This window comes from Tamandua tetradactyla, chromosome X (assembly GCF_023851605.1).
Source record: "Tamandua tetradactyla isolate mTamTet1 chromosome X, mTamTet1.pri, whole genome shotgun sequence".
NCBI lineage: Eukaryota > Metazoa > Chordata > Mammalia > Pilosa > Myrmecophagidae > Tamandua > Tamandua tetradactyla.
The window spans coordinates 71,834,525-71,861,988 of record NC_135353.1 but is presented as its reverse complement, the minus strand read 5'-3'; the positions used below and the strand labels follow the sequence as shown (position 1 = coordinate 71,861,988).

The 27,464-nt window shown below is 42.3% G+C and overlaps 1 protein-coding gene across 5 annotated transcripts; it reads right to left on the bottom strand.

Moving 5' to 3' along the window:
* Positions 1-14,896: 14,896 nt before the first annotated feature.
* On the bottom strand, positions 14,897-19,396 carry ARMCX2 (armadillo repeat containing X-linked 2). 5 transcript variants are annotated; one of them, XM_077146759.1, is made up of 5 exons: positions 19,310-19,396; positions 18,981-19,052; positions 18,042-18,105; positions 17,649-17,721; positions 14,897-17,297 (listed from the first exon to the last, which is right to left on the bottom strand). In XM_077146759.1, the coding sequence occupies exon 5, from the start codon at positions 17,144-17,146 to the stop codon at positions 15,287-15,289; it is 1,860 nt and encodes a 619-aa protein (XP_077002874.1). In that variant the 5' UTR covers positions 17,147-17,297; positions 17,649-17,721; positions 18,042-18,105; positions 18,981-19,052; positions 19,310-19,396; the 3' UTR covers positions 14,897-15,286. The 5 variants fall into 5 exon arrangements, with proteins under 5 accessions (XP_077002874.1, XP_077002873.1, XP_077002875.1 ...); XM_077146758.1 differs by having other exon boundaries at positions 17,653-17,721; XM_077146760.1 differs by lacking the exon at positions 17,649-17,721.
* Between the last annotated feature and the right edge of the window lie 8,068 nt (positions 19,397-27,464).

Genomic DNA, 27,464 nt, shown 5'->3' with positions numbered 1-27,464 from the left:
TTGTTACATTGTTCATTATTCTGTATCTTTACTATTTTTTGTCCTTCTTGTCCTTTAATACTTAAGAGAACTGTGTTGAATTCTCCCATGTGATTGTTGATTTGCTTACTTCTTTTTATAGCATTTTAATATTTTTTAACATTTTAATATATTTTAAGGTTTTTTTTAATTGAATTCACATGAATATAGAATTATTCTATTTTTGGTGATGATTTGAAACTTTTATCATAATTTAAAAACCTTTTATTTTGAAATAATTATAGAGTCAGAAGGAGTTACAAAGATAGTACAAAGAGATCCCTTATCTTTCACCCAGTTTTCCCCTCAATGGTTCCATATTTCATAACTATAGTAGAATGTCAAAACTAGGAAATTGCCAGTAGTCGAATGTGTGGGTAGTTTTATGCCATTTTATCACACCGTTGCAATCAAGATATAGAACTATTCCATCACCACAAAGATCTCTCTTATGCCAACCCTTTATAGTCACACCCACTCACTTCTCCCTCTCCCCCGCCACCATGCCTAACCCCTGGCAACCACTGATCTATTCTCCATCTTTATATATTTTTTTCATTTTGAGAATGTTATATAAGTGGAATCATACAATATGTGACCTTTTGAGAATGTTTTTTTCCCTCTCAGCATTCTGCCTTTGCGATCCATCCAAGTTGTTTTGTGTATCAATAGTTCGTTCTTTTCAATTGCTGAGTAGTGTTCTACTGCTGAGGAAGTACCACAGTTTGTTTAATCATTCATCTATTCTTTCTCTGATATGCTTTCTCTCTTAAAATCTATTTTGTTGCATATTAATTTGCCTATGCTTGTTCCTTTTGATTAGTGCTTGCAGAGTATGAATTTTCTATCCTTTTAGTTTCAAAGTTTTGCGTATTTATTCTTTGCATATGACTGGATTTTTAAAAAAATCTAACCATGTCTTTTAACTAGTAAGTTTATCTATTTCTACTTATTGTGATTACTGATATTTTTTTAACTGTGTGCTGTCTATTCATCTTGTTTTTGTGAGGCTTCAATTTCTCCTTTCTCACCTTCTTTTGGATTGAATATTTTTCTCAGTCACAGTGTGGATAAATGAGTCAAATTGTTATTTTCCTTATCAGGGGGTGCATAGTGGGAACTATTTCCAAAAGGCTCAGAGAGGCTTAGGATTTCCTAGATCATGCATTCCTGTTACCAGTGTTCCCAGTTTCACTAAGGAAACCTGATAAAGTGATGAATTCAAGCGACATTACAATTAAGGAACAAACAAGGTCAATTTTGAAGCTTATTCAAGTAGTCTGACAGCTTTAAGTGGAAAGGGATTCTTGAGTAGGATTCTTTAATGTCTTCATTTTATATTTTACATTGACTCAGGCATTCCATAATCTAGCCTACTAATTATTTTCATTGGATGTTTCTCAATGTTCTTATAACAAACATCTGATCCCACCCAATTCCTCTTCCTCATGAAAGTGTTCTATGGGAGCAACTACCTTGTCACCTAAAACCTAGTCAGAGAGAAAGCACTGTCACTGACATTAAGCTGATAGTTTCCACCCCCGGATTGTGGAAAGAAATCTCATTGCACTTTGCCCCACCTCAATCAAAAATATCCCATGTTTTCTCTGAGACTCTGCTTACTCCCTGATTTCTGGTCTTATTCTTAGCCTTTTGCCTTTTGCTTAAGCACAAAAAAAGTGCATTTAAGGAAGGATATTGTGATATGTCTTTGAAGTAAAGAAAAGTTGAATGACCTGGTGTACGTCAGGGTTCTCAAGAGAAACAGAACCAACAGGAGATGTTTGTAAATATGAGATTTATAAAAGTGTTTCATGCAACCATGGGGACAGAAGAGACCAAAATCTGTAGGTGTTGCACAAAAGGCAACATAGCATTTGTGGCCACTTAATTTATAAGTTCGGATTCGCAGACAACACAGACTTCAGTGATATAAAAACAGATTTTATTAGGAAAGTAATTAAAGAAAATAGTTAAAAGATAGTAATTAAAAGAGTTTTTTAAAATAAAGCATAATTACATTACCAGATAAAATGGCACCAACACCTGAAGAAATGTGCTGGAGAGTTTCAGAAGCAGCATTCCAAGTCTCATTAGTAAAAACCCACAGTTATCGTGGAGACAGCATTCAGAGTCTCCTTAGTTAAAATCCATAGCAGAGCATAAGATTCTGATGAGGTGCTCTCCCTCTCTCATAGGATTCTTCTCTCCCTTCTTCTTCCTCTCCTAAGTTTCTTCTCTCTCTCTCTAACTGCTTGCAGTTTTTATGATATCTTTACACAATAGTGGCCGAATTCCAATTAGCTTACATGACTGGGCCCAGTTTGGTCTTCTGGGAACTGGCTAAGTACCGAAAGAATTTTCCTGCAACCTAGATCTCTTTATCAAAGCACACCTCCTTCTAGGAGGATAGCCAGTCTTCCCAGCTACAGTGCACATTTCAACTGTTTCTTACCAAGGTCATGCAATAGCAGCATCAATTGCATGCAATGACAACATCAGTTCTCCCAGCTAGAGTGCACATTTCAATTGTTTCTTACCAAGGTCACATAATGGCAACATCAGTTGAACAGAACAAACTCTACAAACTTATCTTTCCCTTACAGTAGGGCAGGCCATGAACTGGCAGCTCCAAATGGTCCTCAAGGATCTTCCCAGGAGAGACTGGCTAGCTAAAGCAGCAAGAGAAATTCTCTCTTCTGAATTTTCCTTAAAAGCCTTTAGGTGATTAGATTAATAGTCGCTCATTGCAGAAGACACTCCATTTAGCTGACTACAGATTTAATCAACTGTGGATCCGACCAATGTGCTCATGATTTCAGTCCATGAAATGTCCTCACAGCAACAGATAGGCCAGTGCTTGCTTGACCAGACAACCAGGCACCATCACCTGGCCAAGTTGACATATGAACATAACCATTATAGTCCACCCCTTGCCAACTTGGCAGCTACACACATCACCTTAAACCATACTCTAAAGAGAAAACAGCAACAGACTCATAATTTTTTTCACCTAAAATATTCAACTGTCCTGCACACAACTGGAAATGCACTGAATCTCTCCAAAGATAGGGTGCAAGTCCTTGGGTAATATTCACTCTTAAACTTTATACCCTATAACTTAAATACCATTACATGAACAATACAACTTATATAGTAAAGGGGATAAGATGAAGAGGAAAACAAAGATATTTGCTTTATGTACCAATAAAAACATAATAATAACAAAACAGGAAGGAAATATTCATACCATTACAGTCCTCATTTCTGTAACTGGTCACATAATCATAGTTCATCTTTTTCACTATCTTCTTCCACTGCCTATTCCATTTCCCCCTTACCTTCAGGACACACATCAGTTGGCCATGGTTCTTTCCCTAGTGGCATGACCCAAACATTCATTCCTGTAGTTTCTGGGCCATTGGCAGCCCTGCCTGGACTGTGTTGTTGTAGTTTCCCATTGGCTTTAATCACAAGGCATGGTAATACTAAGAGACATCCTAGGGAATCTCCTGTATTCCAAAAAAACTCTTTACCTCCATTGTGTAGTTGCAGGCCTATTTACTCTTAATAGTCAGGATCAATCTCCCCAGCCAGTAAAGTAATCCCCTTCTTTGCCTGATAATCCAGGGGCATGAGTAGGCAAAAGTGGCCAGGTGGCAGTCTTAGCTTCCAGTTCAATGGAATCTTTGTTGTATCTCCTGATGGATGTACTCCTCCTTCCAGACCTAAGACCTGTAGATCAGCAGAACTCAAGGTTGCAGAGACAGGGAGGAAAAATTTTCCTATTGGTTCACTAGGGGTAATAGTGAGTGGTGCCACTCCTATTTCCAACCCTTGATTTTTGGACCCATTAATCCTGGCTATGGGAGAAACAGCACCATACAGTGGATGCTGATTCAGAGCATATACAGCTTTCTCAAGAACATTGCCCCACCCCTGCAAGGTATCACTACCTAATTGGTGCTGTAATTGGGTCTTCAAAAGGCCATTCCACCATTCTATCAATCTAGTTGTTTCATGGTGATGGAGAGCACGGTACAACCAGAGAATTACATGAGTGTGTCCACATTCCCCCTGTGAGGTGGGTTCCATGATCAGAAGCAATGCTGTGTGGGATACCATGATTGTGGATAAGACATCCTGTAAGTATATGGATTGTAGTTTTGGCAGAAGCATTGTGTGCAGGGGAGGCAAACCAATATCTGGAGTATGTGTCTATTCCAGTTAGAACAAATCACTGCCCCTTCCATGATAGAAGTGGTCTAATGTAATCAACCTACTACCTTGTAGCTGGCTGATCACCTTGGAGAATGGTGCCATATCGGGGGCTGAGTGTGGGTCTCTGCTGCTGGCAGATTGGACGCTCAATAGTAGCTGTAGCCAAGTCAGCTTTGTTGAGTGGAAGACCATGTTTCTGAGCCCATGCATAACCTCCAACCCTACCACTATGCCTACATTTTTCATAAGTCCATTGGGCAATGACAGGAGATGCTGGGGAAAGAGGCTGACTGGTATCCACAGAACGGGTCATCTTATCCACTTGATTATTAAAACCTTCCTCTGCTGAAGTCACCTTCTTGTGCACATTCACATGGGACACAAATATCTTCATGTTTGGGGATAGAGTGCTGCAGCTGCCCACTTCCAGGTGATACCTGCATATTGTGCAGAACTGGTTGTAAACCAGGCCTGAGTTTTCTCTTCCTCAGTCAGCTGACTGTAAGGAACTCCCAAAGAGGCCATAGCTCTGGTCTGGGAAAAAGAAAGTAATGTGGCAGGAGTGGGGGCCATGGATATTTGAGGCAGTACCTCATGTAACTTACTTGTGCCTTCAGGACCTGCTAAGGCCCTATCTCATATATACCATTTCCATTTTATGATGGAGTGCTGCTGTGCACACCAAAATTTATGGCTTGGTGAGTCAGCAACACCCAGCTCATGATAGGCAACTCAAGTTACCATGAGGTAACTTGGTGGCCCAAGGTTAAGCATTCAGTCTCTACTAAGGCCAAGTAGCAGGCCAAAAATTGTTTCTCAAAATGACAGTGGTTATCTGCACAGGATGACAACATCTTACTCCAAAATCCTAAGGGCTTGCTTTGTGATTCTCCTACAGGGGCCTGCCAAAGGCTCCAGACAACATCTCTACTTTCCACTAACACTTCCAGTCTCAATGGATCTGCTGGATCAAATGGTCCAAGTGGCAGAGTAGCTTGAACCACAGCCTTTACTTGTTGCAGAGCCTCCTCTTGTTCAGGTCCCCACTCAAAACTGACAGCTTTTCTGATCACTCAGTAAATGGGACAAAGAAGCACACCCAAATGGGAAATATGTTGTCTCCAAAATCCAAAGACACAAACTAGATGTTATGCCTTATTTTTGGTCATAAGAGGGGCCAGATGCAACAGCTTATCCTTCACCATAGAAAACTTATCTTGACATTCCCCATACCACTGGAAATCTAGAAATTTCACTGAAGTGAAGGCCCCTGTATCATTTCTGACATGCAAATGCCTTACCAATAGGTCTAGAGTAGTTGCTACTTCTTGATCACTGGGTCCAATCACTATGTCCAAGAGTATGACATAGGGTTGGAGAGTTTATATACCCCTTAAGTAGGATAGTAAAGATATACTGCTGGACTTGCCAGATGAAAGCAAACTGTTTCTCAAGGTCCTTAATAACAGCTATTGAGAAAAAAGCATTTGCCAGATCAATAGCTGCAAACCAAGTATCAGGGGATGTGTTGATTTGCTCAAGCAACAATACCACATCTGGAATAGCAGGTGCAATTGGAGTCACCACCTGGTTAAGTTTTTGATAACCCACTGTCATCTTCCAAGACCCTTCTGTTTTCTGCACAAGTCAAATAGGAGAGTTGAATGAGGATGTGGTGGGAATCACCACCCCTGCATCCTTCAAGTCCTTAAGAGTGGCACTAATCTCTGCAATCCCTTCAGGAATCCATATTACTTCTGATTTACTATTTTGCTAAGTAGTGACAGTTCTAGCGGCTTCCATTTGGCCTTTTCTAACATAAGAGTCCTCACTCCACAAGTCAGAGCAACAATGTGGGGATTCTGCCAGTTGCTGAGTATGTTGATTCCAATTATGCATTCTGGAACTGGGGAAATAGCTTCAGAATTGGTCTAGAGGCCCATTGGACCCACTGGACCCACTGTGAGACAGACCTTAGCTAAAACATCATTGATCACCTGATGTTCATAAACCCCTACTCTGACTGGTGGAGCAGAGTGATGTTTTGGGTCTACTGGAATTAATGTCACTTCTGAACCAGTGTTTAATAATCCTCAAAATACCTGATCATTTCTTTTTCTGCAACTCAGTTACCCTGATTAAAAGGCTGTAGGTCTCTTGAGAAATGCTTGGAGGAAGATTAACAGTACAAATTTCTGGTGGTGTAACAGTGTCCTTCCCCAAATGGACCTGGCCTTCCCCTTATTCAAGGGGCTCTGGGTCTGTAAACTCTCTCAAGTCTGGGAATTGATTAAGGGGCTGTGACTCTCTGTAATTCAAGTCAGACTTTTGTTGCCTCGACCTAGAACTCTTCTGCTTATATAGCTCAAACAATAATTTGGTAGACTGCCTATCTATTATACTTCTAGGTACCGTATGATCTACTAACCAATGCCATAGGTCTCTACCAGTCAGAGTATTTTGACTGCTCCTTTGAGTCTGCTGTCCATTATGGTGGCCACATCCACCTTGTCTTTTGTGATTAAGTGCCCCACATGGGTTCTGCCAACTCAGGATCCAGTCATCCCCATTGTGTTTCAGGATTCCAGCTCAGTGACAGCAGTTCCTACAGTAATATCTGACCTACAGAGAAGGGTGACTACACAGTTCTTCAGGGATGATGGAGTTTTCCTCACAAATTTATTCCTCAGTTCTGGTAAAAGGTGTGTCCTTTGGACATTCTTTCGGTGTGTGAGCAGACCTTCCATGATAAATCCACTCTATTATTCCAACCTTTCTAAGCCTTTGTATCCCCTCATCTACATTATACCAGGGAAGTTCGGGCATTTCAGCCTCAGGCAACTTCAGCCACTTTTTGATCCATGTTTCAGCCACCCATCCAAACAAAGTGTTAATGCCCTTTCTAACCCATCATGCTATAACACCGAATGTAGAATCTCTGCTTAGGGGGCCCATGTCAATAAATTCAGCCAGGTTCAGCTTTATATTCCTTCCACCATTATCCCACACACTTAATATACATTCCCACGCAAATTCCCCTAATTTCTGTCTATATAAATTGAAAATCCTTGCAGTTATTTTGGAGTATAGCATACCACCTCATGGGTCACACATTGTACCTCCCCTTTTGGGGCCTGTTGGGACTTTAGTCTAGTTATAGGTGTGGAAGAAAAGAGGGGCAGTGGGGGTGGGTTATGAAAAGAATTAGAAGTATCTTTCAAGCCAATTACCTCAGGGCATCCTGTTGCAATTTTGTCTGGTGAAACAGGATTAATCTCTCCAGATAGAGGAGTGAGGATTGTTTCCCCAGGTGAGGTGGTTACGTGTCTAACAGGCACTGACTGAAGGGTTAATCTTTTCAGATGGAGATTGGGTGGCAGAATCCTCAGGGTGAACTGAAGGTCTGGAAGCTCTTTCCTCAAGGCAGGTAGCTGTCTCCTCAAGGCAGGTAGCTGTCTCCTCAAGGCAGACCGGGGTCCTCGGGTAGCTATCTCCTCAGAGCAGACTGGAGATTGGGTGGCTGCTTCTTCAAGACCGGCTAGAGGTGGAGTGACTCTTTCAACAGGGCAGACCGTTACAGGTCTCTGTAGAAAAGATGCAACAGAATCTAGGGATTCAATGTCTCCACTGACATTGTTATAATCCATATGTCCCCATCCCAATTTTCAGGATCCCACTCCTTTCCAATCAATGCCCTCACTTTAAGGGCAGACACCTTGCAAGTTTGAGATTTAAGTTTATTTTGTAAATCTGCTACTCAAACAATGAGACCCTGGGTCTGGTTTTCAGAGATCTCAAGTCTGCTGCCACGAGAAATACAATTTTCCTTCAGGGCACACATAGAAACTTTTACAACTTTCATATGGTGTTTAAACTGCAAATTTGAAGCCTTCAGCTCATCCCTTTGTTTAATAACGTTATCCAGCATATCTAGGAAAAACCAGCCAACATCATTATACCGCTTAACTTCATAAATCTCAGTTAAAGTTTCAAAAACACTGTCACCCAGGGCCTTGCTTCATATAAGTGTACAATTAACAGAATCAAAAGGTGATATTTTGTGTATCTCTATTCCCAATTCACACCATGGGCTGTCGGTGCCATCCTGATTATTGGAAATGGAGTCATAAGTGCCCTTGAATCTAATTAGAGTAAAAAAGCAATTGTAAAAGCCATTTTTTTTATAAAAGCCAATTTTTGAGATTCTGTTTCTCAAGAACCAGCTTTATTAATCAGGGTTATCAAGAGAAACAGAACCAAGAAGAGATATCTGTAAATATTAGATTTATAAAAGTGTCTCACGCAACCATGGGGACACAAGATTCCAAAATCTGTAGGGGAAGCCCCGAGCTGGCAACTCCACAGTAGGTCCTCGATGAAAATTCCAGGAAGGGCTGGCTGGGTGAAGTGGAGAGAGATTCTGTCTTCTGAATTCTTCTTAAAAGTCTTTGGGTGATAAGATTAAGTATCACTCATTGCATATTATACTCCTCTTAGCTGAATGCAGATGTAATCAACTGTGGATGCAACCAATGTGCTCATGATTTCAGTCTACAAAATGTCCACACAGCAGCAGACAGGTCAGTGCTTGTTTGACCAGAGAGCCAGGAACCATCACCTGGCCGAGTTGGCATATTAACCTACCTGGCCTGAAAAAGGTGGGCACAAATACTACTCCAGGGAACATAAGAGCAGGAGTTTTTTTTTTTTTTTATCACTTCGTCATTGTACTCTGCCACCAAAATGGCAGCCTGGGCTCTCAGTCCTTGCATTTGTCACTTCATATTCTCAAAAAAAGTGACATGATAGGTTCCTGATCCAATTACTTACCCAGACCAATAAATTAAAGCAAGAGGGGTATACAGTGCAAACATGATTGTGAGAACTGTTCCACTTCACCGATGCACTGGAAATACAATAGAAGAGGTAATAACTACAGTACAGAATATTGAAGAAGTGTTTTCACAGTTACATTTCAGGAATAATAGAACACTATATGGTTGGTCTTGAATTCTTGGTACCTATTTTTATTATTTTACTGAGTCTAACCTTTTCAAAGAACAACTACTTTCATTAGTTTTAGCCATACCTGAACTATGTTGCTGATCTTCTACATATGATGTCATTTAAGACATAGCTAACTAGGCTTTAGGAAATGAAATATTTGCATATCAAGTGATTCTTAGCTCATCCATAAGACCAGACTACAAATCTCTGCATGGGAATAGGTTTCACCTGAAGGTATGGAAGATTTCACTGTTTATCAGCACAAAGAAAGTTGGTTGGATGACCTTAATAGCTGGGATCATGCCAAGAGATGCTGATGCATTCACCTTCATTAAATGAGCTCAGATACCACCCTCTACCTCATACAGAAGAAGATGTTATTGTTTGAGGGCTGAAATCTTTTCAGGGTCTTCTTATTAAGGATTCAAAAAACCTTGGGTCTATTCTCATCCGGAGTCACCTCGTTACCACAGCAATGATATTCTTTGTTAAATGGCTGTGGGTTCAGTGTCATATGGATGATGATGGTTGTGCTGGTTTGATCCCTATTCAGTACTGTAGGTTGGAAACCTGGTTAGATTATCTCCATGGAGATGTGACACACCTAATTGTGGATGCAACTTTTGATTAGATGGAGGTGTGACCACCCATTCCAGGTGAGTCTTGACTAGTTTACTGGAATCCTTTAAAAGAGGGAACCTGTGGAGTGAGTCAAAAACAACAGAGCCTAGAGAAACGACAGAAGCCTCAGAGCTGACAGAAACTTCACAGCAGAGCTGACACAGATGCAGACACATGGAGAACAGATATACGTATGTTTGGGGATGCTTGGAGCCCAGCATCATCAGCCATGAGCTGTTAAGCAAGCCAGAACCTGGAGAGAGCCAAGGGAAGCCAAGAGATGAAAGCCAGCCTGAAAGAAGCAAAGTGAAGAATCCCCGCAAGAACAGAGGCTGAAAGCAATGGATCCCAGGAGCAAGGGACTAGCAGACACCAGCCAGGTGACTTCCCAGCTAACATAAAGTGTTACTAGAATCATTGGCTTTTCTTGAGTGAAGGTAACCTCTTGTTAGTGCCCTAATTTGGACACTTTCACTTCCTTAGAACTATGAATTTGTAACTTATTAAATTCCCCCTTTTAAAAGCCATTCCAGTTTTCTGGTATATTGCATTCTGGCAGCTTGCAAACTATCGTGAGGGTTATAGTAAAAGTGAGTAGGATCAACATCAGGCCCCAGGGTCCTCAATAAATGCTCTCCTAGAAGGAGAAAAAGAAGAAATGCTGTCACCTTCAATTTTATCTCTTCTAATCTTTTCAAAATATCTTTAAGTATTACAGGACATCAATCTCATGATTGCTGTGATGATTAGGTTCAGGTGTCAGTTTGGCCAATTGATGGTGTCCACTTATCTGGTTAGCCAAGCACTGGCCTAACCATTACTACAAGGATATTTTGTGGCTGATTGATAAATCAGAAGGCTGGTTTATTAAATCATCACTGAGTTGATGGCATCTGTGGTTGATTACATCTAAGATTAACTAAGTTTGTGTCTTCCATAATGAGAGAATACAATGAGTTGGATTTAATCCAATCATTTGAAGACTTTTAAGGGAGAGGTGATGATTTTAGCAGTCAGAAGAGAAAACTTTCCTCTCTACTTCAACCAACCTGCCTCTCCTGCAGAATTATCGAACACCTTCTTTGTTGTTGCCAGCCTAAGGCCAGCCTTATGGAATTTGGACTCATGCATCCGCACAGTTGCGTGAGACACTTTTATAAAATCTCATATTTCCAGATACCTCCTGTTGGCTCTGTTTCCCTAGAAGATCCTGACTAATACAGCTTGGTGCTAGGGGTGGGTCTTGAGAAACAGAACCTTAAAAATTAGTTTTTACAATTGGTTTTCTACTCTGATTAGATTCAAAAGCACTAATGACTCTTTTTCCAATAATCAAGATGGTACTGACCATCCATGACAAGAGTTCACAATACAGATACACAAAATTTGATTCTCCTAATCATACTATTATATGAGACAAGTTTCCAGGTGACGATGTTTTTGACTCTATAACAGAGTTTTGTGGAATTAAGAGATATAATGATGTTAGCTTGTTATTCTTAGATACACTGGATACAGTTATGAGAGAAAGGAATTGAGCTGAAGGCTTCAAATTTGCAACTAAAATGCCATATGAAAGACATAAAAGTATCTGTGTGCCCTGAAAGGGGATCTTATTTCCTGTGACAGCAGAGTTGTGATCTCTGAAAACCAGACCCAGAGTCTCATTTTTCTGGTAGCAGATTAACAGTGTAAACTAAATTCTCAAACTTGCAGGATGTCTGCTGTTAAAAAGTAAGGGCTTTCACTGACCAATACAGTCGCAGAGGCAAGTTTTCCAAAATTCTAATTTTTCTTGAAAGCTCAAATTTTTATCACATTGCCAGTCATTTTTATTGAAGGTTCACTTCATTCATTTTCAGGAAAATGGCAGCCAAATACCCAATTTGGAAAAACTATAGTTGATCAGTTGTACTTGTAAGGAAAAGTAAGGTTCCATGAAAAGAGTTGTGTACAGCTCAAACAATTATGCAAATATTTTTCTTTGAGACAACCACTGCATTGAGCTACGCAGCAGGAGTGTTTTGTGTGTGCTTCCTATTTTGCCACATAAAATATTTAAAATATGTGTACTTAAGCACCAAGATTTAATGAAGTTTATAATTGGTATTACATCATTAGGTAAATTTTTAAGTGGAACAGGATTTTTAAAAATTGTGAGTGGGCAGCTATGGAGAATCACTAGTATATTACCTGTATAGTTTGGGGCACTGCTTTGATTTATGCTAAGTGTGCTGGTTTGAAACTGTTATGTACCCCAGAAAAGCCATGTTCTCATAATCCTAATCCAGTCTTGTGGGACAGACCCATTGTGGGTTGGGACCTTTTGATTAGATTATTTTCATGGCATGTAACTCCTCCCACTCAAGCTGGGTCTTAATTAGTTTACTGGAACCCTTTAAGAGGGGAATATTTTGGAGAAAGATCAGATGCAGATGTTTAGAGATGCTTAGAGAGCTGACACAGAGAGCAGATGCCTAGGCACAGATGTCTGGAGATGCTTGGAGATAGACAGAAGCTCAGAAAAGTGGCCACTGGAACCAGGAGCTGAAGCAATGAAACCCCAGAGTAAAGGGCCAGCAGACGTCACCATGTGCCTTTCCATGTGACAGAGACCTTGGACAGGATTGACCTTTCTTGACTGAATATTTCCTAGTGTTGATGCCTTAATCTGGAAATTTTCATGGCCTTAGAATTGTAATTTATAACATTATAAATCCCCTTTATACAAGCCAATCCATTTCTGGTATATTGCATTCCAGCAGCATTAGCAGTTTTACCCATCAATGCTTTTGCAACATCAGTGCAAATATAAACCCAGAGAAAAGAGCAAATCACTTGTTAATATTATTATTATCTTTTGGCATGGGCAGGGACGAGGAATCGAACTGGGATCTCCAGCATGGCAGATGAGAATCTGCCTGCTGATCCACTGTGGCCCACCCATAACATTTTAGTATGACTTTTTTGTTGTTGTTGTTAATATTATTTTGAAGATAGTTTTGACCCGTAGTGGCCCAGAGATCACACTTGGAGAACGACTGATGTACATAGAGTATGATTCCAATTCTGTGTAGCCTCTACACAGAAATGTATATGATAAACATCTGAAAGAATTTTCACTCAGTTTCAATTGGGTGTACCAGTCTGACTGATGCCACAGGTCCTTACATATGTGAATCTTTTTTTTATTGTGAAAAATAACATATACAAAAAAAGCAATCAATTTCAAAGCACACCACAACAGTTAGCTATAGCACAGGTTTCAGAGTCTGGTAGGGGTTATAGTCCCACAATTTGAGGTTTTTCCTTCTAGCTGCTCCAAAACACTGGAGATTAGAAGAAATATCGCTATAATGATTCAGCAGTCATACTCATTTGTTAAATCCTATCTTCTCTGTTATAACTCTAACTTCTCCTTTGATCTTTCTCCCAATCTTTTGGAGTATTTGGACGATGCCCATTCTAACTTTTTCATGTTGGAAAGGACTGTCAGTAATATGGGATAGGGGGATGGGACTAGTTGATGTTCTGGAGAGGCTGGCCCCTCTGAGTTTCAGGACTCATCTGGCCTAGGACTCCATCTGGAGGGTAAAAGTTTCTGAAAAGTAATCACAGGGCATGGAACTTTTGGCGAATGTGTTTTTATGCTAATAAATATAGAAATACATCACAGGTTTTTAATAGTTGCATGGCATTGTACTAAAATTTGTAGACATACCACATATTATTTAGCCAAGTCCATAGTTTTAGACATTTAAGTTGTTTCTACTTTTTCACACTTAAAAGCAGTGCTGAAATGAGCATCCTTGTATATTCCTCTTTGTACAATTATTTTATCATTTCCTTAGGAAAAAATTCCTACAAGTAGGATGCTTGGCCAAAGTGTATGCACAGTTTTAAGGCTTCTTGTACATGTTGCCAAATTGCCCTCTAGATAAATGCCACCAATGTATAATACCAAGCTATTCCTTTTCTATATATCCCTCTCCCAGGGGTCCATATTCCCATCCTTGCCACAAACAAAATGACAGTTTTGTGAGGAGTGTCAGGAAGGTTTTGGAAAACCTCTGGAATTCCTTCCATGTTCTTCTCTCAAAGTTTCAAGTGGACAGGGAGAGGAGGAAGGAAGGTACATCTGCTCTCCAGTGAACTCTCAGGGTGGGGGGCCCTCCCCCCTGCCCCTCGTCTAGTAGAAGGCAGACTTAGACCTCTAATTCTAGGAAACAAGGGTTTCTCAGAACCAAGTCATCATTCTTTCTGCAACACTGCTTTTTTTCTCATCATTTGAAAAGGCAACTCACCTTGGCCTTACACAGTTAGTTGCCCAAGTTGCCCAGAAAGAGTGCCTTTGTCAGGGGCCTCACACAATCACATAACCCTCTTTCTCTGTTGCCCCACAGCAAGTTAGGCAGCAGGTCCTGGCATTTTGTTATTGAAGTCTCTTATTAGCATCCTTCCCCAACAGTTCCTGAATACTCACCACCATATCTTACCCTTTATCATCATGCTTGGCCTGTAATGAAAATTTCCCAACAAATGTTCTTGTTTCTCATCTCCACCCTTTCCCCCTTCCCAACGCTACACATTAGTGCCATGTTATTTTTCCTTTTGTTAAAAATGTCTCATGACTCCCAAAATATGATATTATTTTAATATCTCAGCTTGGGATTCAGGATTCTCCAAGCTTAACCCACGCTAAATTTCTACCTTTATCTTTCATCAGTCCTCTTCCCACAACTTCCACACTAGGTAAACTGTTTTTTTTTATTACAAGGAAAATATTTCCCAACTCCAAGCCTTCCTTAAAACTATTTTTCCCTCCTGGAATGCTCCTTTTTGTTTTCTCATGCTGTCTTTCAGGCCCCAGCTTAAGTGTGCTCTTCCTCTTTGAAGCTTTCTCAGCAATCTCTGCTTTATTTAACAAAGTAGCTTACACATGACATTGAGCATATGCCATGGCACTGTTAGTAATCCTTCTGATGTCTTATCTCCCCAGCCGTATTTTAAAAATCCAAGCAAGAGAACATTTTATCAGTTGAAACATACAACTTTATTGATGATACACAAAGGAAGTCTTTGGTGGATAAATTCAAGTCAAAACAAATGATAGAAGTGTAGGCTATTCATGATGGACATGTTCACTGTCAATTCACATAGAGGAACCAGTAAAAATATTTCTATCCAAGCAGCATGATTAAAGTCACAAATGTTTTCAGTACAATATGACTATTTGGTATTAATAAAATGGTTCAGCTTAAAGCTGGAGACTCACAGATGGATGGCACATTTTTCAACACTGGCACCTGAAAGGATCCCTTTACTAGCAAAGTGGAAAAGCAGTAACTTTCAATTTTCAATGCTTCCATACTGCAAAACCAAATTTTTTCAAGCTCTTTGGGAGTACATAGATAACCAATCAGAATTTGTCCACTAGTTTTATAACTTTCACTTTCACCAAGAGGTCATGGTGATTTGCTAAGGCTCGAATTTTCTTAACACATATTCCAGATGCAGTGCATAAGAAAAAAAGGGAACCTTTATTGAATTCTCTGTAGTTGAATACTTCTGCTCTGAGATTATCATAGATGATTTCAAACAGAGTAAGGGCATTAATAAGAATTTCTGATTCCACATAAGAATTATAGAGGGAACTAAATGATGCTGGCACTTGGGTACTGAGCAATTTTTTTAACATATCTGGATTTTCAGCAAAATTTGAAAGTATTTTCAAAATCTCAACCTTGATTTTTCCACCTCCCTGAGATAACAAACGGAAAAAGTTTGCAATGGAATTAACAAGCAGGTGCTGGTAGTCATTAGTAATAGTCATGTTTGTTAAAAATTTTAGTCCAACTACCTGTACTGCTGAGTTCAGGTTGGAGGCCATAACGTCATCCATCACTTTATTCATATATACCTGAAGACGACCCTGATTTTCATAATTCTCACTCAGGTTATTGAGGGCCATTAAGGCTTTTTCCTTAATGTGGGGATCCGTTTTGTTGATCATGTTAGCAATAATTGGGAGGCCTCCCAATTTGCGAATGGTATCTTGGTTGCACGAATAATTGGCATTGTTGCTCAGGGTGAGCAAAGCTACCTGTTGTATGAACGGATCATCAGACTTCTGAAGCAAGGTAAGGACTTTCCTCAGGTCTCGGGCACCCAGAATCTCATCAATTTCGTAAGGAAAGGGGCGCTTCTGCATGGGAATGGTTTTTTTCCCCCTCCCCCTGCGCTGGGTCTCAGGCTCAGAGTCTGAATCTGAATCTGTGTCAGTCCACCCGGACTCCCCTTCCTCAGAATCAGGGACCTCTGCCAAGAAAGCTTGCCCCCCATTAGCAGAGGCTGCAGCCGCTACCGCAGCCCCATCCCCAGGGCGGAAGCCCATCCCCAATTCGTCTACTTCAACTTTGTTTTTCTTACCCTTGCCTTTGCCTCCGGTCCGGGACTTGGTCCCACCCTTGGCCCCACCTTTGGGTACGGCTCCAGTTGCAGACCCGGTCTTAGGGATAGCCCCAGTGTGAGCCCCAGGGGTAGCTTTCTTAGCTGCTGCTGTTCCAGGAACTGCCACTGTTTTAGAAGACCCAGGAACCTCTGCAGCACCAGTAAGCGCCACCTCCTGGGGCACTTCTGCTGCTCCATTAGGCACTGCAGCACCATGAGCCTCCATCGCCTCGGTAGGCACTGCAGCCCCTGGAGCCTCTGTCACTCCAGGAGCTTCTGCTGTCCCCGGAGGCACTGCTGCAACCGGAGTCTCCACTGCTCTGGAGACTTCTGACAATTTGGGAACCTCAGACAATGTGGTGGCCTCTGCAGCCCCAGAAGCCTCTGCCTCCCGGAGGGGTGGTGCCATTGCAGAAGCCTCTGCAGCTCCTACTACAGATTCGACTTTAGTCTCAACTCCTGCCCCATCAGACTCCTGGGCCTGACATCCTTCCCCATTTTGAACCTCAGCACTGACTGCAGCTAGCACCACTGCCTCAGCTCCAGCCGCATCCAGAGCAGATGTTTCATTCTGGGCCCTGTCCTCTGCCCCAGGCTGGACTGGGGTCATGGGACTGAATTCGGGCCCAAGGTCGATTGTGAATCCAGCCCTTAGCCCAGCTCTAGCCCTGGCTCCAGTCCCGGCCACTGCCCCTGCCCTGGTCTTGGGCTTGGCCAGTCTCTTCTTCATTTGGGTTCTTCCCCCGGCATATTTGTACACGCAGAACCAGGCACCAGCCCCAATCACTATCCCTGCGGCTACGCAGCCAGCATCCCGAACACGGCTCATGGTGCAGCCAGGCTGATTTCCTGATCCAGGATGCAGGGCTGACTTGCCCAAGTGGGATGCGCAACCCAAGTGGGATGTGTGTACGTCCCAGTGAGTGAGACTCTTCAGCTCAAGCTCCCAAGTTCTGCCAAGGCTGCAATCCAAGCAGGACCTAGAGGTAAAGGATAGAATTGAGGCGTTAGGCTCCAGATCACTTTTTGCCTACCAAAAATGAGAGAGTAGGGACACACTTGTTGGAGGGCATGCTAGCACCCAGAACACAGATGCCAAAGCCTGCGTTTTTCTGATTCATGGACCTGGTTGTCTAAGGTTTTCTATATCTTCATCCCTAGCCTGCCCTGCTCAATGTCAACATAACAGAGGCAGTAAAGACGTTGGGGAAGCTGGTGGAGAGCGTGAACGGCAACAGAGATCCCAGAATCTGTTCTGGTCTCTACCCCACCCCACCCCCACCCTACTCCACTCCCACCCAAAGGTCCCCAGGTGGTGCATATTCACATACCAACCTGCTGAGATAGGAGCAGTTTGCTGGCTTCCCTCTTCTACCCCTCGCAGGGCCCGAAAGAGAGACAGACCTGCAGACATATCCCCGAAATTGCGTTTGTGTTTTTGGTGGACAGATACTGATCCCTTTCCTGATCTGAATCCTTGTGGGTCAAAAGATTCCCCCTCTCAGGGCTCCTCTTTTCCTCCCTAATACGTCCCCCTTAAACAGTTTCCGAAGACTTTCGCCGCGCCCCTTTTCCTGCACCAAAAATGACGGGAGGCGGGGCAAGGGCGTCCTGTAAAGAGGAAGAAGATGGAAGAGGAGGAGGAGCCTCTGGTCCCAGACTGTGCTCTGGTTTCTGCCACACCCACACCAGGGATTCCCACAGTTCCCATCCCCAACACTGACCTCCAAGAATTCAGAGCAGTTTTTCTTTCCTTCAGTTCAGTTACAGCTTCATCCTAAGGGCAAACTGAAGGGCAAAAATACAGTCTCAGTCGGAGACTGACAGCCTGATGAATGGGTCAGCACCCAGCAAGAGTCCCAACAACTGCCTTTTAGAATTCGCATACCAGAATGTCAAACGATTCCACTTCTTAATTCTCTCAACTCTTCCCACTTCTCCCCTCCCATTCCAATCCCCCGCTCCAGCGCAGGCTACCCAAGCACACAGCCCCTCCTTGCATGTGGCCCCGCCCCCCATCCGCCATTTCTCTGGGACACGCCGCCACACCCCTTCTCCTGCAATGAAGCGGGAGGGGGCGGGGCGAGGGTGCAGCAAAAGCTGGATGTGATGTGGGACCGGGAATAACTGCCAAACAATCTAGCGTCCCCCTTCTGTGATCATCCGCCTTCCGCTCCGCAGGCCCCAGCAAAACAGAGGCCACAATGTCTGCGTTTTCAGGTTCAGGGTCGTGATTTTCCACCGTTTCTCCGCTCTGGGCTCCTCCTTCCACCATCACTCCCTCCCAAATCCCCCATTAAACGCCATTTCTCCTGCCTGCGAACCGAAATACTTTTCCAGGACTGAAAAGACGGGGATGAAAGGCGGTGTGAGCCGGAGGTGTCTAAAAAACAGTCTGGGTGTTAGTACGACGGTTTAATACCAGATTCTCTCAGGATCCCCCTCCCCTCCTGTGAAATCCAGACAGCGTCAAACCCACCATCTAGCCCAGACGTTGGCACACCCATTTCCCAGCACCCCAAAGGACAGGGGGCCAGGGGAGGGAAGGATGTGGGGGCAGTAGTCGAGGGAGATGTCTGCAAAGTGAGGGTGCAAGTAAACGGGCCGAATCGTTTCCAAATTGCGCGACCCTCCGGTCACCCTTTCCCAGCTTCCCCACTGGCCTTGAATGCGCTGCCACGTTTATTTCTCTTCCCTCTTCCACTCAAAACAGGATGGGGTATGGGTTGCGGGGCCTGAGTGTCAAAAACAAAACAAAGCGAAAACACTGGCTGGGAGAGGAGGTAAGAGGATTCTTCGCAAAGTACATCAAAGTCTTTAAGATACCCCCTCCCCCTTTCCCCGCCGCCCACCAAAACGATCTGCGACGGAGCGCGGTTGTCTGGAAAGCCCTCCAGAAGTGGGCGAGAGGAGGCGCCCGTGGCCTCGGATTCTCGCATCTCTGGGCTACCCTTACTCAAGGGTCCCAGGCCGTGCCCACCCTCACACCCACCTGCCCGGATCTGGGGAAATTTTCTCCTCCTCCTCCTCGCCTGGGTTAACCGCACGGCTGCGCGGCAGCGCAATAGAGAGTTGGTACCCAGAGGAGGACGAAGGACTGCTGCCTGGGCTTTAAGTACCTTTGCCCACGTCAGCTCCTGATCACGTGAGGGCCGCATCGCCAGTAAGCTTGGGTCGCGAATTTCCACTCCCACAAGGAGTACAAGCCCCCTCCTTTACCCTCACCCCCACCTCACTCCACCACATCAGGTCCTGTCACTCACGTTTTTGTTTTTGCAGCACCAGAGGCCAAAAGTGGCCCTTTCTGTCTGTTGTTAGAATTGACCTTTCTCTGGCTACCAGGGAGGGGCTGCATCTTCTCAGAGAGTTATTAGCAGTTTCTATTTCTTTGTTGGGGAATTGTCTCCTCCATTCCTAGGTTACCAGGCACCTTCCCCTCTCTCCACCTGCAACTCCTTGGCCACTAGTGACTACCATTTCCCTTGAAGTCCTGTCCCTGCTCCAGTATAGGCAAGGGGCAGGGTGTCAGAAAAGAGAAAAAGAGTGAGGTTAGGGTCTGTACTTTTGTAACACTCCTCTGTTTTGTTTTTCAAACTATGACCACACCTTATTTTCACAATAAGATAATACAATGAAGCGAGAATTCAGTGTGGGAAATAGCAACAGAAAAAGAGGGTATGCTTTAAAATATTTCCCACTTAAATTGGAAGGCACCATTAATTTGACTAATTTTTACTTCATAGAAAATCAGTTATATTGGCTACATAGGAAATAGTTTTCAAAATACGCTAAAGTATTTATGAAATTTTTTCTCAACGAGATAGGTTTATTTACATATGATCTGTAAATTGACGCATGTAGAGATGGTTCAGTTGTCCAATCTTATTTACTTCAGACAAATAATACCCTATTTTTCTCTTTCTTGGACAGCATTTTAAGTTGATAAAGTCCTATTTGGTTAGAGAACCATTTATTTAATGTTCCTAAATGATTGCTGACTGCTGTGTGAACCTCATGTAATTTAATGGCTATAACCATGACAGTTTGAATACCTGTCCCTGGATTAGGTTCCGGCACTGGGCAAATGGAAGAACTGTGAAGCCAAGGGAACTGAAGGTGTGAGGGATGCAGACATGGTCAGATCCCCATCTCACCCCCCATATTCCAGAACCTCTCATCTCTGGTTTTCAAGCACCTGGCTCTGTTGCTCTTCCCTCCCTCCCACTCTTCCCAAATCCGCACAGAGGGAACTCAGCTGATGCATAAAAGTAATTCTTATTCCCACCCGTACCTGTAGTTGTAGGCTTAAAGAAGCCTGGAGAAGTTATTGCTGGGGGAGAGCACCCAGGCCTGTCTACTCTGCCTTGATGGAAGTTGTTCCTAACACTGTTTGCTGCCACCCATCTGGCCTAAGAGGTGTCCCCCTCAGCCAAATTTATGTCCAGACCAAAGGAACTCTTCCCACTGATCATACTGATTAACTTAGAATAGGTATTCTGAACTGGCCAAGTCTGGAGCACCTGAAATTATACGCAAGGTTGTTTGTGAGTGCAGGTGTGGTTAAGAGCTTTTTTTTTGAGTTTGGTAAGGAGAGGGATTATTGATCTCAGTTTCTCAAGGGATCTGTGACCCTTCCCACAAATATTAATAACCAATACAATGGCCAGAGGGTCTGTGTTATATACAATAGTCCAGATTAGGAATCTTGTCTCTTTTCTGGTAATTAAAGTAATATATACCAATGGTAAAAATATTTTAAAAATATGGAAATATATAAAATGTAAGGGGAATGAGCCGTGTACTATCCTTTCCACTCTCAGCCACCACTATTTCCAATTTTCTTTTATGTACATATTAGTAGTTGTATTTATGCTTATTAATAAAATTCTAAATCAAGCAACACAAAACAAAAAATAATTCTTGGGATTTGTATTGTAATTGCATGAAACCTGCAGTTTAATTTGAAGAAACATTAACATCTTAAAGTTGAGACATTCTATCCAGGAATATATCTCCATTTTGCTCTGTTTTATTTTTATGTTTTTGAATCAGATTTCATAAGTTTCTTCAGCTAAGTCATTCACTTTACTTGTTAGACTTTTCTCAGGTTTTTTTTTTTTTTTTTTTGCTTGGGCAGGCAGTAGGAATCGAACCAAGGTCTCCAGCATGGCAGGCGAGAATTCTGCCACTGAGCCACCATCACAACCTCTTTTCTTTGTGTATTTAATAGTCTTTGTGCTGAAATATTACTCCTTTTTCCAATTATAATTTGTGATAGGCAACTTTATGTTTTAGGGAAAGTGTTCTACTATCTTATACTTACTTTGTATTTGCCAATTTTTGTGATCTGTCTTATTAATTCCAATAGTTTTCAGCCACTATCTTTGCTTTTTTCCCATGCATACATAATCATCAGTAAATGATGACTTGTCACTTCTTCTTTTCCAGTATCTATACCTCTATTTCATTTCTTTTCTGCATGTAATACAGACCCTCCAGAACTATGTTGAATGATAGTGGAGAATGAGAGCCTCCTGACTTTGTTTTTGAAGTAAGTGGGAATACCTCTTTGGTTTAATCATTTAGTGTAATTTTTTGCGGTTTCTGATATATTCTCTCTTTATTTCAAGGTTGCTTTCTCTTATATTTACCACTACTGCCCAAAACTAGTACAAAGAAATAATGTCAGTGAGTGTAGGTTAGTCATAAATTCTGTGGTCTTGGTAGTGTGCAGGGAGTGATGAATCTTCCAGGTCATAAGAGCCTCACATATTCTTCATTAGTTTAACAGTATATTTTATTTTATATTTAGTTTGATTTAACTAAGAATGGCTGGTTAAATTATATACAATTTTTAACTACATAAAGTTTCTTCCTATTCTTATTTTACTAATAGTATTTTCTAAAATTAAGATTGGCTAATTAAATTTATAAAATGCATTGGTTGTAAGATGTTTTCCTCCTTCAATTTGCTGTTGTAATGAATGATATAGATAGACCAGTCTCCCTGTCTGTAGACTGGACTATGGAAACTCAAGGGACTATCAGGACTATACAGTATGGGTAGTGCTCCCTTGTTCAAACTCCTCACCCACTTCCCATCTTCCTCAGAGTAAATGAAAATGTCTTTACTACAAGATACAAGGCCCTACCCTCTTCAGACTTATTACCTTTCTGACTTCATCCTCTGCTCTTTTCCCAGCTCACACTGCTCTAGCCATTCTGGATTCCTTAATGTTCTTAGAATACACTGGACATATCCCTTCACAGAGCCTTTGCACTTACTTATTTGTCTCTCTGCCTCGAATATTCTTCTCCCAGATATTGCCATACATCCTATTACAGTGATTTGGGGGGTTCACCTCACTGGGATAGTACCAAGGTTCTAGGATTGCATATTACTAATATATGGGGGAATATCTTTCCATAATAGTTATAACTGTAATGTTCATTATCCCAGTTTTCATTAAACTTTCAAATAGGCCAGTTGGGCATCTTCTGTGTCATCTGTAGAACAGAGGACACAGAAATTCAATGAGGCAAGGAGCCTGGGCACGGTCCAGCTTCTTAGTTGTGTCACGTGGCCATCAGTATTGATTTCCTTCTATTTTATCTGGGGTATCAGTGAACAGGCCAGAGTTCCCACTTGTTCAAGGGACTCAGAGACCTTTCCCTCCTCTCCTCTAGTGGGATAGATTTCTTTCTAGTCTAGAGGAAATCCCTCACTCCAAACATTCTTCTATACAATGGACCAGAGTTTTTTGGAAACAAAATCCAGGAAATACTGCCACAAACTTTCTCTGAGGCAAGGAGGTACAGAGTCTGCTTGACTGAGAAAGAGAAAGTGGAAAACACAGACAGACACAGAATTGAACCATAAATTAATATCCTGGTGTATTAAGTCGGGTATCCTAGAAGCAGTGCCTAAGATAAGGATTCTTGTGAAAGTGATATATTGAGGAGGTATTCTTAGATGAACCTGAATGGAGGTGAAGAGAGCAACAGAGGGCAAGGGAAAAAGCTAGGCAAAGATGAAGTTCAGCTGAAATCTAGCCTTAGCTTGAGCTCAAGGGATTTCTGGAACACTGAAGGACACCACAGAATTGACCTTCCTTGAGAGAAGGAAGCCAGGCTTTTATATCCATGACTGCAAATCAGGATGCCAGACATCTCTGGACAAAGTGGCTCTGAGAAAGGTGCAGCTAAAATACTTAGTAACCAACACTTTTAGCAGCTAAGGGATATATATATGCCGACCCAGTGAATAGAATCTTGGCAGAGCACCAATAGTGTCTACTATATCTAATATAACTACCTAATCTTTATTTCTTATTCATAAATTCTGTGGTCTTGGTAGTGTGCAGGGAGTGATGAATCTTCCAGGTCATAAGAGCCTCACATATTCTTCATTAGTTTAAGGATATATTTTATTTTATATTTAGTTTAATTTAACTAAATGTACTTACCTACCCACAGCCCCAAGAGGATTAACGTTAACATTATTAGTTGTGGAGTCTCTCTCTTTTTTTTTGCATGGGCAGGCACCGGGAATTGAACCCGGGTCTCTGGCATGGCAGACAAGAACTCTGCCTGCTGAGCCACCGTGGCCTACCCAGTTGTGGAGTCTCTTTACAGGTGCAACCTACCAAAAAATGTCCAGCTTCCCTATAAGTAAAAGAAAAAGAAGGTGCTTGTGCTTTTTAAATCTCCTAGTGGTTTTCTCAGAAATATTCTCCTTCAGAGTATACTTTTCTCTCTTAAATCTTTCGGAATCCAAACCTCGCTTCCAGTGCATGAATTCTGGGGGGAGACTGTGTGACATGCAGCTTACCATCTACTGAAAATGTAATGAAATTAGTAGCTAGGGTATAAAGGGTGAGGGAAGTTTAGACTCAAGATGTGTGGCAATGGGCGGGCCGCGGTGGCTCAGCGGACAAGAGTGCTTGCCTGCCGTGCCGGAGGACCCCGGTTCGATTCCCGGCCCCAGCCCATGTAAAAAACAAGCAAACAAACGGAACATAATAAAACAAGAAAATGTTTCTCGTTCTTCCTCCCTTCCTTCCTTCTATCCTTCCTTCCTTCTCTGTCTTTCCTTCCTTTAAAAAAAAAAAAAAAAAAAAAAAAAAAAAAAAGATGTGTGGCAAGTGTTAAATTGAAATTAGTAGAGAAGATGGTAAAGGAAGGGTAGGTGGTTGTTTACCTTGATAATCTCTTATGAGCTAGGAGACATGAGAAGGCATCAAGGTAAGGGGACCCTACTACCCTAACAAATGGTCAGCTTTCTAATCTCCTACTCATGTGGTGGGCCTGGGCTGATGGGGAGAGAAGGTACCTTGGAGAAATTTAAATTTTGAGCTGATTTGGGAAATTCAGCCTCGTTTATTTAGTTGTTCCCTCACCACCAAAGTATTGACAAAATTTGGGAGCCAGAATAATCAGGGAGGCAAGCTCTTCCATATGCATTACTGCTGAGACATACTTAGTTCCAGATCGCAAACTGATTTCATGCTCAATGGTTCTGATGCTTCTGTACTATGCTAGAGGAACAGAGACCTTTGTCAAAGCTGGAGTTTCTGGGTTTAAAATCCAGTCTCCCGGGGAAGATCTGGGAAGATGGTGGAATAGGATAGGTCAAGTTCACCCCTGCTCCAAGGAACAGCAAGAGAAGGGGTGGGGAGGCAACTGAGATGGCGATTCCAGGGTGTAACTGACCTGGGAGGGTTTTCTAATACACATGGGGAGGCTCTGGCTGCAAAGGCTGAATAACTGTTATGCAGAGAACTGGAGACCATCGAGCTGGTGCAAACAGCCTGACATGCTCTTTTCCAAATGGAAGCCCGGAGCCCACAGGAGTGCACAGATTGGGAGATGGGGACTAAGAAGTAAGCCAAGCCATGCTCCTTGAAGGTGCTACCCTTACACATGCCGCTCCATGACCTGTGACTCACCCCACACCCCACACACCTGAACGCCATCACCTGCCCCCACTCCCTGCCCTCGAAGCACCCCCACCCCGCCACTCACCTGCGTGTAATCACCACACATCCCCATCACAAGTGCATGCATATCTGTCCCAGCCCAACCCAACTCTCTTGTGCAAGCACAGTCTTGCCCTGCTCCTCCAGAGACCCACTTCCCCATCCCTGCCCCCACTTACCTTCATACCCAGGCTACAACACCCCCAGCCCGTACAGTCATGCAACCCCACCCTGCTCACCCTAAGCTCTGCAAATGTGTACATCAGTTTATGACTTTCCCAGATCCACACATGGGCAGGACCTCCAGTCTTTTTTTTTTTTTTTTTTTTTACATGGGCAAGCACCAGGAATCAAACCCGGGTCCTCTGGTATGGCAGGTGAGCATTCTTTCCTGCTGAGCCACCGTGGCCTGCCCAGGCCTCCAGTCTTGACCCCCAGCTCTGGGCAAATGCTGACCTGAACGGCCAAGCCACATCTGCCCCCAGCCTTTACAAGTGCAATCCCAGCCCCTTTGCCCCTGAGCTCTGTTTGTGTGCACACAAGGGCCACTCCAAACCAACACGCTCCAGGGCCCTGGCCCCCCCAGACCTGCACAACCACACAGCCACAGTCTCTCCGCCACTGGGCACCAACACATTCATGCACTGACTTCTTGATCTCAATGTATCACCACTGCTATACCCCACCCTGTGCCCTGGATCCTGCTGTACACACATCTCGCAAATACAAAACTTTAGACTACTGAAGGAAATCAACTTCCAAAGTAAACCAATAAAGATATTTACATGCTGCTAAGGCAACAGAAGATCACTAAGCATATCATAAAGCAGACAGATATAGTCCAGCCTAATGACCAAATTAAAACATTGGAGGAGACAAATACTTTGGGACAACTAATCAAAGATGTTCATATAACAACTTTGGGATGGCTAATGACATAAAGGAGATTGAGAAGACACTAGAAGAGCATAAAGAGGAATTTGAAAGAATAAATAGAAAAATAGCAGATATCACATAGATTAAAGATGTTGTAGAACAAATAAAAAATATAGGAGAGACAGACAACAGCAGATTTGAATAGACAAAAGAAAGAATAAGTGAACTAGAGGACAAGACAACTCAAAACAGAAATGGCAAAAAAGATGGAAAAATCTGAACTGGATCTCAGGGAAATGATGGACAAAACAGAGCACACAAATATAAGAATCATTGGTATCCCTGATAGAGAAGAGAATAGTAAAAGATTAAGAAGATTATGTGAGAATATAATAGAGGAAAACTTGCCAATCCCTATAAAGGACATAAATAGGCAAATCAAAAAAACCCAACAAACTCCAAACAAAATAAATCCAAATAGACCTTCCCCAAGACACATATTAATCAGTATGTCAAACGTTGGAGAGAAGCAGAAAATCTTGAAAGTGGCAAGAGAAAACAATCTACTACGTACAAGGGAAACCAAATAAGACTGAGTTCAGACTACTCAACTGGCACTATGAAGGTGAGAAGGCAGTGGTATGATATATTTAAGACCCTGAAAGACAAAGACTTCCAACCAGTAATTCTGTACCCAGCCAAACTGTCCTTCAAAACTGAGGGAGAGACTAAAATTTTCACAGACAAACAAATCCTTAAAGAATTTGTCAACAAGAAACCAACCCTACAAGAAATACTAAAGGGAGTTCTTTAGTTGAAAAAAAAGACAGGAGAGGGAAGTCTGGAGGAGGGCACAGAATTGAGGAGTACCAGTAAGGGTAACTTAATGGGTAGAAAAAGAAAGAGGGAAAAGATAAGAAGGTGGATTCAAGAAATATCTTTTCAGTAATAACTTTGAATGTTAACAAACTAAACATACCAGTTAAAAGGTAAAGATAGGCAGAATGGTTTAAGAAATAAAATCCAGTTATATGTTGCTTACAAGAGACTCATCTTAGCCATAAGGATACAAATACACTTAAAGTGAAAGGATGGAAAAAGATTTTCCACAGAAGTTGTAATGAAAAGAAAGCAGAAGTAGCTATACTTATATCAGACAAAATAGACTTTAAATGTAAAGATGTCATAAGAGACAAAGAAGGACACTATATATTAATAAAAGAGACAATTCACCAAGAAGATGTAGTAATCATAAATGTTTATCCTCCCAATCAAAGAGCTCCAAAGTATATG